Here is a 15734-nt window from a genome sequence, read left to right on the forward strand (position 1 = left end):
TTACTTACCTAAGACGGTTATTAAACATGTATGAAATAATTGCACCTTCCCTACAATAGGTAATTTACAACATTTATATGAAAAAATTTTACCTTCGCGAGGACAGGTAACATACAACACATATTTAAAATAATTTTACCTACCCACTTGGGCGACACCGAGTCTTCTGCTAGTATATATTTGCACCTTTCTCATTCAATCCCAGGTGGTGCCGGGTATTCTGCTAGTATATATTTCCACCCATCTCATTCAATCCAGCTTTTGAGTGTAGAGTATATATTAAATCACAATATTTGCAAATCTATACATATTTACATGATGTTATTGTGGCACTACGTTATCCCACACCGACAAGCTGCCAACCCCAAATGTGAGCCATGGTTTTGCTCTCCCATCGTTCTATTTATGACTGTGTCATCATCAGTTTTTTCACACTGGTGACCGTCGATGGGGATGGATCGATCCACCAATCGAAAAATAAAACACAACACAAGAAGAAAAGGATAACACAAACTTCAATGCTTCACAAATATATTAGTTACACCCTGCGTATGTGTTTCTACATGTTACGGTTCACACCTATACCCTGTCGAGGCTAGGCTCATCCATTGCTCTCTGTTTATTTCCCCATCTCGCAAAGTTTTTCCAACCTAGCCCAAGCCACAATCTATCTCCAACTATTTCCAAACTCTGACTGTTTAAGTTTCTAACTCAATTCTAAGTTAATCTTAATTGTCCATAAATCATTTCGATTGTTGTTTACTCATAGCCATTCTCCAACGTCATAAAACTAAATATATCACTATTCATTGTTCTATATTGCATTTGTCACACCCAAACCAACAATCTTATGTCAAGTTTCTTTTGTCTATCTTCCTAAACCTAATTTCTTTTCGTTCGTTAGTTATTTTTTTTTTTTATTTCTTAACAATTGTAGCATCACATTTTAAAATTTTAAGTGTTATAATTATAAGAATAACCATATAATTAAAACATATCTATTTAATGTACACTCCAATCCTATAATAAAAAATTTCTAGCCAATACTATTTTAAATCAATCATATTAATTTGTGTTCTGAATCAGAATTTTAAACGATCAATTTCAAGTTTTGCTAGCCTGAAGACATGGTGTACAAGATCACGGCAGACTAATGTTTTCTGAGATAACAAAATTCTTACGCATCATATAATTTTATATTGTGAAGTTATCATTACCTGTGATTGAAGATAAAGTTTCATGTCTCCCCATTTTGGATTGCGTGGATTCTTTCGAAGAATAAATTTTAAAACTGGCTCTCGTTTGTCCAAGTCAACATCTTTCAACAAATATTTGATTTTGGCATCACTCCTTGTAATGAGGCTATACTTGTCTTCATGAGCTTCCCTAAAAAGAAAATAAAGACAAATTCTATTAGATAATTCATGTTCCTATATTTTTGAGATAAGGATTGATTATTTGGATTATTAGGACTACTGTTCTCATCTCCAACATTATTCTAAAAACTTTTGCAATCTCCTGTTGTTGCAAAGAAAAAAAAAAAAAAGAGTACACAAAACTTCAGCTCACTGCAGCAGCGTCGTCCGTCGGTACTTTCCATTACTCATTTTCACGTCTGTCCCATCTGCTCCAGTGGCCTGTTTTTATAAAAGACAGAGTCCTCTAAATTTGCATATTTGCATATGTGTGTGAGAGCACACGGGATTCTGTGAGACTGCATTCTTATATAAGGCCGCAGGCGCCATCTTGGACCCTTTTCAGCATCATGACGCTGCGTCAGCAAAGTGCAGACCAAGGCCGTTTAAGAGGTAAGCCTGCATTCCCACAATTTTCACCACATCTCCAACCTTTTTCAAATGTATCTTGTCAAAAGAAACCATCCAACCTTATGGGAAAAAGTAAAAATTATAGACAAAATAGAATGGTGGAGTGTAAGCTGACATAAACATACTGGGCAACGATCACCTACCAAGTAAACCTAGTATATAATCTAATACAGTATGAAAACCATTAATTATTAATAACATTTAAGGTCATCATTATCTATCATCATCATGAGGTCCTTCACTCTTGACGATGACTAATCGGGGCCTTGATGCTTTATCCTTCAGTGTTGGCGTAATCCTCTTTTTGTGTGAAACGTCTCGTCACAGGCACTGCATATGTAGGTGCTGCGGTCGTGCTATGGATAGTGTCTCAGCTCTAAGGCTTCTCCAATATTTTTCTCTATTTCTTTCTTCCCTTTGTGGAGCCAACTAATACTTTCTTTTCAACTCTTAACATTGATGTTCATCACCTTTGCCGCTTTGTTACATCTTTGTAGCGAAACTTCTGACCTACCTTGCAAGTTCTATTTTCCAGTTCCCCGTAGAAGATAATCTTTGGGATTTGGTCGTCTTCCATTCTGGCAATGTGCCCGGTCCATCGTAATTACAGAGTAGCAAGAGTAGCTTCCACGATGTCTAGGTTTGCTTTCCTGAGAACCTCCACGTTTGATACATAGTCATTCCATTTGATTTTCATGATCCTTCTCAGGTGTCTCTGCTGGACAACTTCCAGTCCCCTTATGTGTTCTCTATACAGAGTGTAGGTCTGACACCATTATCTAGATACCTATAAAGTTGATGGTTTTTTTTTCACTCCTGCATTGATAGTAAAGGCCTACTTTTTCTATTTAAAAATTATTAAAATAAACATTTTCATATACTCAGACATGGACATGCAAGCAATTATATAAAGGATAACTAATTTGCATGTATGTATGTATGTATGTGTGTTCGCTTTTTCTGTATGTCTACAAAAGGCTTTTTTCAGAAAAGCGGTCAGTCGCTTCACAACTTTTTATATCACATATAAATCGTAATATCTCGAAGTTAACAACGAAGCTCGCCTGTCTATTTAATTTGCTCGATTTCAGGAAGATAAATGTTCAACATTTGTCGCTCGCCGCATGTGGGTTAGTCTTTTTCCTATAACATCTTGGGAAGCGTTCCCGCAGTAAATGATACTATCCCACAGTCAAACTTGACCTCATTAACTCATTAAAACGGGCACCTGCCAGATCCGAATAATTAAATAAATTCAAACGTGTTTCCGTTAGCATCTCGCGGTGTGGCAATGGTTAACGTCGCACGTTTTTTTTTCACACTTTAATTTACAACTTTGCCTCAACAGTTCGGGTTCGATCCTTATACTTACTTTTTTTTAAACCCCCACCCCGGAGTTTCCACACACACCTCCAAACACCCGGGCAACGCCGGGTACCCCTCGCTAGTATATAATAAAAGGAACACTTTTACATACGTGCATCTGCACCATGTTACATCTATACTGTTTAGATTTTATCTTCCTCTGAGATCATAAGAACTAAGCCAATTTGTAAAACGTACATTAAATATCAATATTATTATTCTCCTTTCAAAGTTTTACATTACAATGCATGATTTACTGGCCAAGTTTTTTCCATCCATCATCATATACATGCCTGATAGATTGTTCCATTGGTTAATAACTGTAACACTATGCTGATTAGTAATGGCAAGAGTTTCCTGAACTTATTTTATCCATTCTTAACACATCCGAACAACCTCAACATCTTCACCATCCAAATATACTTTGTTAACATCAAAGTTCTCATTGACCTCCATTGTCTTAAACTTTTTGCTTACGAAATCCATAAATTTAAGAATTTAAATATAAGTCATCAAAGAGGGAGAGTGGGCTAAGTAAGGAAATAAAAAAGGGACTGAAAAATAGAAGCATCAAAAATAGAGATAGAAAAAAAGAGATGGGGAGGTAAGAAAACCTACCTGCATTTGTTACACACAGTTTTCTGGAAATGTTTATAAAGAAAGGATTCCACAAATGGTTGGCCACAATCCTCACAAAGCAAATCCTTTTTATTGGTCATAGCTGGACCTAGAGATAAAAGAAAATATAAAATGCTTATTATAATAAACTAGATGGGAGCCTAGCATTGCTCGGCCGTACAATACGCTTTAAGATGATATTTTAATATATGCAGATTGTGTATGTATTATTATAGAATCAATCCTCTATTGATTATTATAATTACGAGGAATAATTTGCCCGGTGGACTAATTCAAAAAAAATAAATAAATAATAATAATGATAATGTCGTTCATCAAATAATAATGATAATAATAATAATGATAATGTTCATCAAATTCTGTGTTTGTTCACAATATCATGTCAGCTAATATTTGAGATTGACGATGAATGCCCTGGAAAAGTCACTTCTGATTAATGTTTAGTTTTAAAATATGCAAACGAAGAAATGATTTACAGAGATTTTACATTGTACCGCATTTTTTTAAAATTGTAAATTGAACTCGTAAATAAGAAAAAATTAAAATGAAATAGTGAGGTACACCCCGGCTTGAACAACGGATAATTCGAACTGTAGTTGAATGCTCTAACACTAAGCTATATCTCTAGATTATAATAAATCTGTTTCTTTTTTTTTTTAAGAAGAAATGATTTGCTGAAATTTTATTATCTCGCTTGACCGGTGTAACGTAAAATATTCCCCGGTAAAAATTATTTTTTATCTTTAAGTGACAAAAGCTATTTTTAATCTCGGATTTTTTTGATTTTTCCATACTTATCGGATGGATTTCTGTACAAAACATATCTAAGAACACTGTCAGACATATAAATTACCTTTGTGTGAAATTTGCAAAAGAAGGCTCAGTTGTTTCAGAATCTATGAGGTAGGAACTTACTCACACACATACACACAAAGTGACTTTTATATAGTAGGAGATATCACAGATAGCGGACAGTATCTTCAGACAAAAACATGTAAAATTAATCGCCTTTGTGTGATGCTGCCTCTCCCGACTGCTCACTACAACTTGAACTAATAAATTGAACAAAACTTTTGTTCTTTCAGATTTTGAGGAAGCAACGAGAATTTTCAGAGAATCAATGCTTGTTTCATGTAAATACCTACGCATTCTTATTTTTAGTAGATTTTAATGTTTGACTATTTAGGCCACTTAGAAATATTAGTGTATTATGATCCTGTTTCAGAAATTTTGAGATGAGGAGTGAGAATTGGTATTATTTGGATTAGTTGGATTACTGTTCTCATCTTGAATGCTATTTTAACATTTTGGCCATTATCTTTAACCTTCTTCAAGTGCACCTTGTTGAACTCAGGAATCTCTCTGTTGAATTCAAGAATTTGTACAGAATTTTACTTTAATCAACTATAATGAGCTAATGCACTTCCTAACTTCCGGTGTGTCTGCTAGCGAAAGTGGTGACAAGGCAAATCAGTTCCTCCACTTTTATTGTTCTTCAGTATTTCTATTGTGAAAGTGATTTATTGAAAAAGAACATAAGAAAAGGATATTACTGAAAAATATACAATAAAAATAAACAAAATTATACAGATAAAAATGACACAATTAGTCTTTACAAGCGGGGGGGGGGCGCTTTTGCCCGATCATAAAATATGCTTAAATATGACATTTTAATATGTCCAGATTTCATATATATTATTATTATAGAGTCATGATTTCAAAAGTAAAAAAAAAAAGTATTTGGATGCGATCAGCTAGAATTGAAATCAAAAGCAAAACTGTAGCATTCAAAGCTGGTGACGTTATGACTGCACCAATGTGATATGCATATGAATTGATCAAAAATAAACTAAGATAAATGTACAAAATAAATAACGATTTTTTCTATTTTGACCCATTATTTGAGCCTTTAAAAACTATTTTAATCGGCTAAAGATCCATAAAAGAACAGTCCATAAAAATCCAATCATTTGAGGCCACTGGTACCGCTCTGTGACTTTTAGTTTCAGAAGAGATAGAGTTTGAAAATATGGAGACAGACAGACAGACATAGTGATTTTTATCAATTAGATTTGCACTTTTAATAACAAAATAAAAAATAAGTTTTTATTTTATTTAAAATTTTATAAGAAATATGTTTATGAAATTATAATACTTTTTTTTTTTACTTTTAAAAATAAATGTTTTTTATTTGAATTTATATAATAAATATGTTTATGAAATTATAAAAATAAAATTATTTAAATCAAAATAACAAAATTTCAAACTTTATAAAAACAAGATATCTAATACATGCTATTCCCAAAATAGTTTAAGAAGATTTTTAAAAATCTTTTCAATAATCTTTAAAAAAACACAAACTAATTCCAATAATTCGTAATTCAAATAAGACCGAAAAAACTTTTCAATGATTATTAAATAAAAAAGAACGATCACAAAAACGAAACCAAAAAAGAGTACATGCACAGCGGAGATATAGGCGTAAAAGAAAAAAGTGCAGGAACTGATTTGACTTCTCACAACTTCCGGTAGCAGCCACACCAGAAGTTACGAAGTACATTAGTTAACTAAAAACATTTTAATCTATGGAAATAGCTCTCATTCTTTTAGCCATGACCGAGTAAAAGACTTAATTTATTTGTAATTGTATTCTTACCATTGCATGCAGCAAAACTGAACCTTTAATCCCAAGAAAATTTTCACTAATATCTGACTAGCAGGGAGACCCGACGTTATTTGGGACTGAATGAAGATCAACAAACTTTCCACCTTGGCATACTTTTATTGTCATTGAAATCGGTGAAATCGCCCATTTTTTAAAATCAAATCCATTGATTGCCTGCTCAAGTTGCCCCCCCCCCTCAGCAATGTATCAGGTAGAAGCTGCAACTGCTTCCCTGCAGTAACTTCGTTCGCAATACATTGCAGTTTACATTGCATTGTAGAGTATCTACTGTTGATTTTATAAAATTATCTGTAAATAATGGCTCCATTTCAAGTTTAAAATGCAAAAGTCAATATCATGGTTCAGTTGTACTCTAAACAGAAACATTCATTTCGCAAGGCCCCTGTCTTATTAAATGAATCAAACATACAAAAGTCAAGTATTATGATTCAACTGTGCTCAAAAAAGAAACATTTATCTTATAAACAAACTTACAGTTGATTTTATCGGCTGGGCCTTTCTGCTTGTGCTGTGATAAAACTTCTTAAGTGCACTTGTGATGTAAAGTTCTATAAAAGTGTTAACTTCGATCAAAATCAAACTTCCTTCTTCAATCAATTTTTTCGATTATCGATTATACATATCAGACACATTCCGATACAAAACCTATGTAAGAATTCTCCCAGGCACATGAAATTTCAAAAAAGTCGGCTCAGCAGTTTCTGAGTCCATAGGGAACAAACACACATACACACACAGACGATGTTCCTTTATATAATAGATAGATTATTACATACCACTTATGTCTATTATGCTACAGATCCTTGAGGTTGGAGGTTGACTGAGGATATTATTGGTCACCATATTGAGTTAATTTTTAAATGTTGCATACTTCTATTATTCAGAAACATAATAAGCCAACAAAAAGGTAATGTAATAAAACAATTTTTTAAAATAACTATATAAGAAAATCGTTGTTACTACTTACCTCCGAACCTAGCTACGTTGCCACTATTCATATTAATTTCCAAACAACGGTTAATTAATCAAAACGTTAAAACAGTCATCTTACAACAAATTGAAAATTCTAAGGGAAGCAACTTCGTATTTTATGCAAGAATTACCTCCGTTGAGAGATCTAAGGGGAGACAACTTTAAATATTTTATTTTAGAATTACTTCCCCTGTCGATTATGACAGCACGAAGGCCAGTGAAATCGCTAACAGTCACTAGCTTTGAAAGTATTGCTCTTTATGTAAAAAAAAAACAAAAACACCTAAGGTCTCATGCAATTAACAAAGTTTACATTAAGATTTCACTTACATCAGTTGTAACTGATTGATCTGGATAGAACACTCTTAAAGCTTCAAATACGTCCTTTCATCATAATCGCTCAGATCCCAATCATGGCCAATTGAAAAAAGTGGCTCTCGTTTTGGAGAAGCCTCATGTCTTGACAAGCTTCTGGCACTGACCTTCATTCCTGATCCGAAATGGAACACATACATCAAATCTGTTGCCAAGATTGCTGAAAAAATGCTTGGATCTACTGTTCCAGTAACTATCTCATTGTCAATATAATCCTCTATCTGTATAATAGCAAGGTTTGCCCTAAAATGGAGTACTGTTGCCACATTGGACAGGAGCTGCTCGTCATGTCCTATCCTGTCTTGATAGATTTCAAAACCTAGTAGGCGATGCCCCTTTCTCTTGCCTGCAACCTTATTCCCACAGAAAAGACATTGCAAGCCTGTCTCTGCTTTAACACTATTTTCATTGAAAGCGCTCAACTGAACTCCAATCTATGGTCCCCCACTTGCCAAACTTTCACAAAACACAGGACCAGCTACAAACACTATATATGATTTCCCTCACTCTCTCTACTTAAATCTAAATGCAGATTCCATGAACAAAGTTTTTTTCCAGAACTGTTCGCCTTTTCAACACTGTTCTGCCGGCATGCTTCCAGATTGAACACAACCTAGTAGTATCCAAATCCAATGTAAACAAATTCTTGTTAAGCTGTCTCCTATAAAGAATCAAATTCTACCCAATTTACACCGTTAGCGATTACTACACTACCAGCTTACATTCATTAATTTTTATCAAGCGGCCTTCGGGTCTTGATAAGTGATGACTTCCAATTAAAAAAAAGATTCAAACCATATTTTTAGAGTTGAAAAACTATTAATTGAAAACTTCAATTTCTTAAATTATGGATTTGGCAACTATCGGTTTAGTTCAGTTTGGTAATTCATCACATGGTTTCAGTAGGACAGTGCCACATGACACATAGCACAGGATACAATCAATTTACTGCGAGAAACATTTGATGAACAAATAATTTTACAAAATGGACTTGTCAACTGGCCACCTTGTCCATGCGATTTAACCCCATCAGATTATTTTATGATAACAACGAAAAATCCAGAGTAATTTTCCTCATTTGATCCCAACCAATGCCGGGTCTTCTTATTTTCTTACAGACTTGTTTAAACAAACATAGTTTAAGTCTGCACTCCTTAAACCTTTTTTAACCAGGAACTAATAGTTTTTAACTGTCGATCAAGGGAAGATTCTCTCAAGCGTGCATACACAGTATGATGATATGCAGAAGTTAAACCTGGGCAGCAAGGGTTGAAGACATGCGTTGCATGAAGAGAAATAATAAAATGGATGTGTAATGCAAGTTTTTAAGACAGGTTTAGATCTGATGACCTCAGAGAAATATCAAATCTGGACAGTACAGAGAGATGTTTGTAGAAGAGTTGACTTTGAGGGTATGGCCACATTGAAAGAATAGATGAGAGTTCTTATGGTTAGTATATGAAGAACAATTGAAACAATAGGTTTAGAAATGGACATGAGTAAAAGAAGGGCAGGTCAGGGCCTATCCACAGATAGGTGTGTTTAAAAGTGAATTTCCTCAAGCCATCAAACGTGTGTCATGTAAAACTGATTTAATAAAGATAAGTACACCCGGGTCTTTCCTCCTGCAATATTGTAGTAGGCTGGTCAAGCCATAAAAGGTAGAGATGTTTTTATAAGGCATTGAAAGGTAGATAAGCCTCACACAAAGAACACGCACTCCTATTATGATACTCGTTCCATACCAGATTTATTACTCAAACTAAAACAAGACAGCTCAGCTACTTTAAACGATATATACCCCTTTCCGGGATCATATAAAAACAAATGTTATGACGATGATAATGACTACCCTACGTTCTCTATTTTCCAAACCTATCAACAAAGTTCCCTCCAACTATTTTGCATATGACAATTTGGGAGCTTTGAAGAGTTATCCCTTGGTTACTATTCAGATAGATACAGCCAGTTAAGATGCTGTGAATATTATTTGCCTTAAATAAAAATATTTCAAGTCAATTAATCAATTGAATAAATAAATCAATTGTTTCGTATCTTTGGAGAAGTATCGATTACCTTCAGCATACTTCACTTCTTGACTATTTAACTTGAACTCTTCTTCTTCGTCCAGAAAGAATCCTGCTCCCGTATCAATCTCTTTGGCAGGAGTCTTCATCAAAGTTTTGTTTACTCTGCAAAAATTAATATGGAAAAAAAAAAAAGAAAAAAAGAAATACTGTAATATAATTGGTCTATATAATTTTTTAGTTGCACTTTTACCAAAATGCATGCCAACAGTATATACATGCTGATAGCCATGGTTCTTGAAAACAGACACTTGTCAAATCAACATCAGGTTTTATTTACATTACAGTGATAGCATGACAAGAGAAAGTTTGGGTTAGGATATGGGTTGGTGATGCAGTTAGTCAGTTTGTGCAACAGTAGAAGTATCGCTTTCTCTCTGAGTCTGTTTGACTCATGCCTTTGTTTATGTCTTATATTGAAATACTTTACATTGGAATTTAACTTGTTTGCTTATTTTGACATTATTTTAAATCAACATTTGGATTGTTTTATTGCTTTGCACTTTTAGCAATTCCAACCCAGTTGAAATATATTCTCTCATTGTTTCATGACCCCGACTCTTCGACCAGAATATAGGGTTGATGTCATCATTCATTAATCGGATTAAACATCTGGTTTTGCCCAGATCCATAATTGCATGGATGCAATACATCAAATATTTTCCTGGCATTTTCTGTCACCTATGCAAAAATACAATAGACTTACTGAATATACATGTTTTTTTTTTGTATTGATTTGTAATGACGGATTAATTAGGTTTTAAGCACCCAAAAAAATAAGCAAAAAAGAAGAGACGTCTCTTGATCAACACTGATTTTCAGAGCACATGTCATCGGTAAACAAACAGAAAATTGAATTGCATGGTTTTGTTTCACAAAAAACATTTTTTAATATATGGAGCGATTTCTTTTTTTTTTTTTTTTTTAGGTGGGAGATATATTAAATATTTAATTTTTTAATGTAGGGTGCTGTTTTTTTATTTACAAAATATTTTCATAAACAAATGCAGATAAGGTGGCCTTATCATTCTAAATTTTCGTTTTAAAATCAATTCATTCTCTAAGCTTATTCAATTTATATTTAAATTATTATACTTCCAACAAATATATACATTTTTTTCTTTTAAAGGAGAATAATTCTTTTATATTCAAATATTTATATTATTTTATGGGGTCCTTGAAACTTTCTAGATCCAAAATGTCTAAGGGGCATGATATATTGTACTTATTAAAATTTACAAATTTCTATGGATTTGAGTAGTTTGATGAGATCAGTTCTATAGACACACTGATGAGTCTTTGAAGGACAAAATAAGGGCTTATCTATGAATATAGAATATTTAATTATTAAATTATAATTACCAGCCCCTATACAAAAAAAACTCACTCAAAATCATTTTTTTTTGTATGTACTTAATGCAAAGGTTCTCTCTTTCTTATAGATAATTGAATATAACCGGTAATCAACATCACTATCACTATATTCGGTTTAACCTCCATTTTCGATGTTGCCATGTGTTGGACCACTTATAGAAATTGATTTCAAGCTAACCTATCTCTGGTTCGGTTTTTATTTATCCCTCTTTCTCTCAAGCCCATATTTATCACTTACTCCTATGTTTTCATTGGCTTTCCCCTGTGAACTGGGTCTGCTATCTCCAAACCCAAGAACACCAATTTATTTTCCAACATAGCTAGAACATTGTGTTAGGAAAAATAACGTTAAGAAAGAAATAGCAACAGCTAAGAGAGAATTTACTGAAACCACTAAAAAACGCATCGAAGCACAAAAACTAGGAACTTGAGACTTCTGGAAAATCTACAACAGTGTAGTAAATAATGGGCAATTAACAATTCCACCACTAACCAACAATCATGAGGTTGTCTCCTCAGCAACCGAGAAGGCTAACATGCTTACCAGTCGGTTTGCCTCAAACTCCACACTGGACCCTTCCAACCATCCCCTACCTGACTTTCCTATGCGGACAGACGTCACGCTAGACGATCTGAAAATCACCCCTGCTCAGGTGCATGCTATCATAAAAAACCTTGACACTTCAAAAGCATGTGGACCTGATCTCATCCCAGCTGTGCTATTAAAAAAATGCTCAGCCAAAGTAGCTCCAGTTCTCTCCAAACTCTACAACAAATACCTTAAATAAGCTTGCTTTCTGGGCTGTTGGAAAACTGCTTCTGTTATACCAGTATTCAAGAATTCTGGCGAAAGAACTGACCCATTAAATTATCGCCCCATTAGCCTCCTCCCACTTTTTGCTAAAATATTTGAGACCTTAATTAACCATGCTCAAGTCCATCACCTTACAGATGCTAAACTTCTGACTGACAAACAATATGGATTTAGACAAGCCCGTTCCACAGCAGACATCCTTACTAATCTCTGAACGTATATACCATTCACTAGACAAAGCGGGGGAGGGCAGAGTGGTAGCTCTAGATATATCTAAGGCTTTTGACAGGGTATGGCATGGGGGTCTACTCAGGAAAGTTAGATAATACGGTATCACTGGTAGAATACTTAACATAATTAAATCTTTCTTAGATAAGAGAAAAATCCAGGTTTTCCTCGACGGTCGTACATCTAAACAATATGATATAAATGCAGGAGTGCCCCAGGCGTCTAACCTTGGACCTCTATTGTTCCTGATATTAATAAATGACCTCCCCGACAAAATTGCCTTTGAGATGAGTATATATGCTGATGACACTACACTCTATAACAGGCACAACAGGAAGACGAATGAACACATTTCTAAAGAAATGGCAGAAACACTAGACGAAGACCTCCAATCTGTAGTAGAATGGGGACAAAAATGGATGGTCACGTTCAATGCCGCCAAGACTAAACTAGTTTCATTTAATAATTACAAGAAACCCTCTCTACCACCTATAGCAATGGCCAACGACTCTTTATCTGAGAGCACATCTTTCAAACTCCTTGGCCTAACATTTACAGGAAACATGAGTTGGAACAATTACATCGAAAGCATTGCCAGGGCCACTGCAAGAAAGGTGGGCTCTCTCTACTGTGCTAGACAACTACTAACACCCAAAAGTATCCTGTACCTCTATAAGGCCACCATTCGCCCATGTATGGAATATTGCTGTCACATCTGGGCTGGTGCATCTGCTACTAGTCTCTCGCTCCTAGACAAGGTTCAAAAGAGAGTCGTAAATCTGATAGGCCCTGAACTGGCATCTAAGCTTCAGCCTCTGCCCCATCGACGAAACGTTGCATCCCTCTGCCTGTTCTACAAGTATTTTAGTGGTGAATGCTCTGATGAACTGCAAGCACTTGTGCCCCCACGACGTGAGCACCCCCGACAAACCCGACAGGCTGCTAAATCTCACCCCCACACTGTAGAGATCCCTAGATGTAAAAGATCTTTCTACTCCAATAGTTTCTTTCCAAGAACTGCCAGACTTTGGAATTCCATTCCGGGTCCCTGCTTCCCCAACAGTACTGACGTGCAGATGTTCAAGTGTAACGTGAACCGATATCTTGCTGCCCAAATCCCTACATAGTACCCCAGTAGTTGTTGCCCCTGATAGTAGCCCCCTACACCAAAGTGGCAATTTGCCTTGTTTGGGGTGAAAATGTAATAAAAAAAAGTCGAACATAAAAAAGAAATATGGTAAATCATATTGTAGACCGGTTTTACCGGAAGTGAGGGTCAGCTGATCAGATCTGCGTGTGAGTCACGTGGTCAGGTTAGCTAGAGTCTGTGACTTGGGTTTCGGACGTAAAGAAGAGCAGACAGCTTAACAGGTCGTCCCTTCCCCTTCACTGGGGGTGGGTGCTGACATGTGTGAAAATAAGACCTTTAAGTACCCACGCAAGCAGAGACATTCACTTTCCATTCTTCTGCGATCGACGCCTGGAAGGTTAATAAAAATTATATAAAACCATTTTTAGTCTCCCCTCCAAGAACAAGATGAATTCCAGGTGGACAAGATCAACGTCGCATGTAGTTAAGGTATGTCCAAAGTACGTGTACCACACACACACACACACACACACACACACACACAACTGCATATGAACAATTAGATATGAATATATCACAAATAGACAGCAACATTTAGACGATCATACAATGGTATCCCTTTATGATACCAACAATAGAATAATTGAAGTTTCCTATTCTGCACACATCTCCCTATACTCTCCAGATTTAATCTTCCACTGATCTCATTCGATCTGTTTTTAAGGATTGCATTACACACTCCACATATTATTTTCATTCATACATATCCTCAACCCTCACTGGCCAGGTTCCACTTCCATACCTCATAACACTGCGTAAACATGGTAATACTCTGCTCGTTAGTAATTCACCCATTCCTAATTCTAGCTATAACACAAGCACCTGTTCCAACCAATGCTCAAATGGTATCACCAAGATAACATTTCTGAACAACCTCAATCTCCATCAATTCGCCATCCGCACATATTTTCTTCATAGAAGAGACATTCTGAACCTGTTTCTGTTCTATCATTATCATTCACTCTTTAACCCTTATCCTTGAGTGGCCTTCGGGCTTGATAAGTGGTGATAATATGAGTTTGCATGTGTTCTGGTTGTCTCACAATTCTTGCGCACAAAATGGCTGTTTTCTCTCAACCGGCTTGCAATTACACTGTTACCACAGGTACATTAGTCAATTATTATAAACTAGCGGGGGTACCCGGCGTTGCCCGAGTGTTTGTTTCCGGGACGGGGGGGGGAGTTTTAAAAAATGTTATGATAGGTAAGTAAAAGTAGGAAAATAAAGTGTGAAAAAAAACAAAAAAAACATCTGCAACGTTAACAGTTCGGCCACCAAGAAAAGTCCATTCCAGTTGTTTAGGAAAAAAAAAAAAAAAACACTATGGTAGGTCGGCGCGAACGTGAAAATATAATGTGAATTGTCCAGCACCCTAACCACTACGCAACAGAGCACTGCAGCTTAGTTTTGTTATTTTAAATAACTTAACATGATAGAACTACGAAGCCAAACCGGTGTTCTCTTCTCAACTGTTCCTTGTGAACGATCTCCAAACGGTGTTAAGTGGTGGCAGGGGGAGGAGGAATTTTTAAGAGAGAAAATATTTTACCACTTCCATTGATCTTAACCGATTTTGGCCGTGACTTCTCAGCAGAAAAAGTATAGACATCTAAGATTATCGAGGAATTTGAGAACTAATAAGCCTATAACAAACCTCAGATATTGTTCTGCCATTTGTGCATAATGTATTTGCATGAAATATCTTGATTTTTAATCCTATTAAGGTCAAAATCCCACGGGAAAAAATGAGTTCATTTTATTTATATAGAGAGATCACTATCAAAAGAGGCATCAACCAGTATATAGCAATGTAAATCCTAAATTCTAAACCAATTTTAAAAGCCAATACTTACCATTTATATATATATATATCCTAGAACTGCATGCCTGTGGAACTCTCTTCCATTTGCCTGTTTCCCAGCTGACTACAACTTGGTTGTCTTCAAGTCCAACATAAACAAATTCTAGATGAACCGCCCCCTTAAGTAATATTATTTACCAAATTTTAATTACTAACGATTACTACGATATTTTCCCATTGATTACTATACACTCAATAACCCTTATCCTCGAGTGGCCTCCGGGCCTTGATAAGGGGTGACTCCTATGTGTAAATAAAAAAATAAATGAATAAATAATGTGATAAATATTATTAAATTCTTATTCACAGACACATGTGTTCCATCATTTTTACCGAAAATCATCAGTGTGAAAGGT

At 35.3% G+C, this 15734-nt stretch overlaps 1 protein-coding gene across 1 annotated transcript in view; it reads right to left on the reverse strand.

The window, feature by feature from the left end:
• Positions 1–15734, reverse strand: part of LOC145269582 (DNA repair protein complementing XP-A cells homolog) — a 73965-nt gene that overhangs the window by 44608 nt on the left and 13623 nt on the right. The window contains exons 3-5 of the mRNA XM_080125330.1: positions 9940–10055; positions 3810–3918; positions 1218–1386 (exon numbers count right to left, since the gene is read on the reverse strand). Coding sequence (XP_079981456.1) covers positions 1218–1386; positions 3810–3918; positions 9940–10055 — 394 coding nt within the window. The remainder of the gene's footprint in view (positions 1–1217; positions 1387–3809; positions 3919–9939; positions 10056–15734) is intronic.

This window comes from Euprymna scolopes, chromosome 4 (assembly GCF_053919585.1).
Source record: "Euprymna scolopes isolate OS-2025 chromosome 4, ASM5391958v1, whole genome shotgun sequence".
NCBI lineage: Eukaryota > Metazoa > Mollusca > Cephalopoda > Sepiida > Sepiolidae > Euprymna > Euprymna scolopes.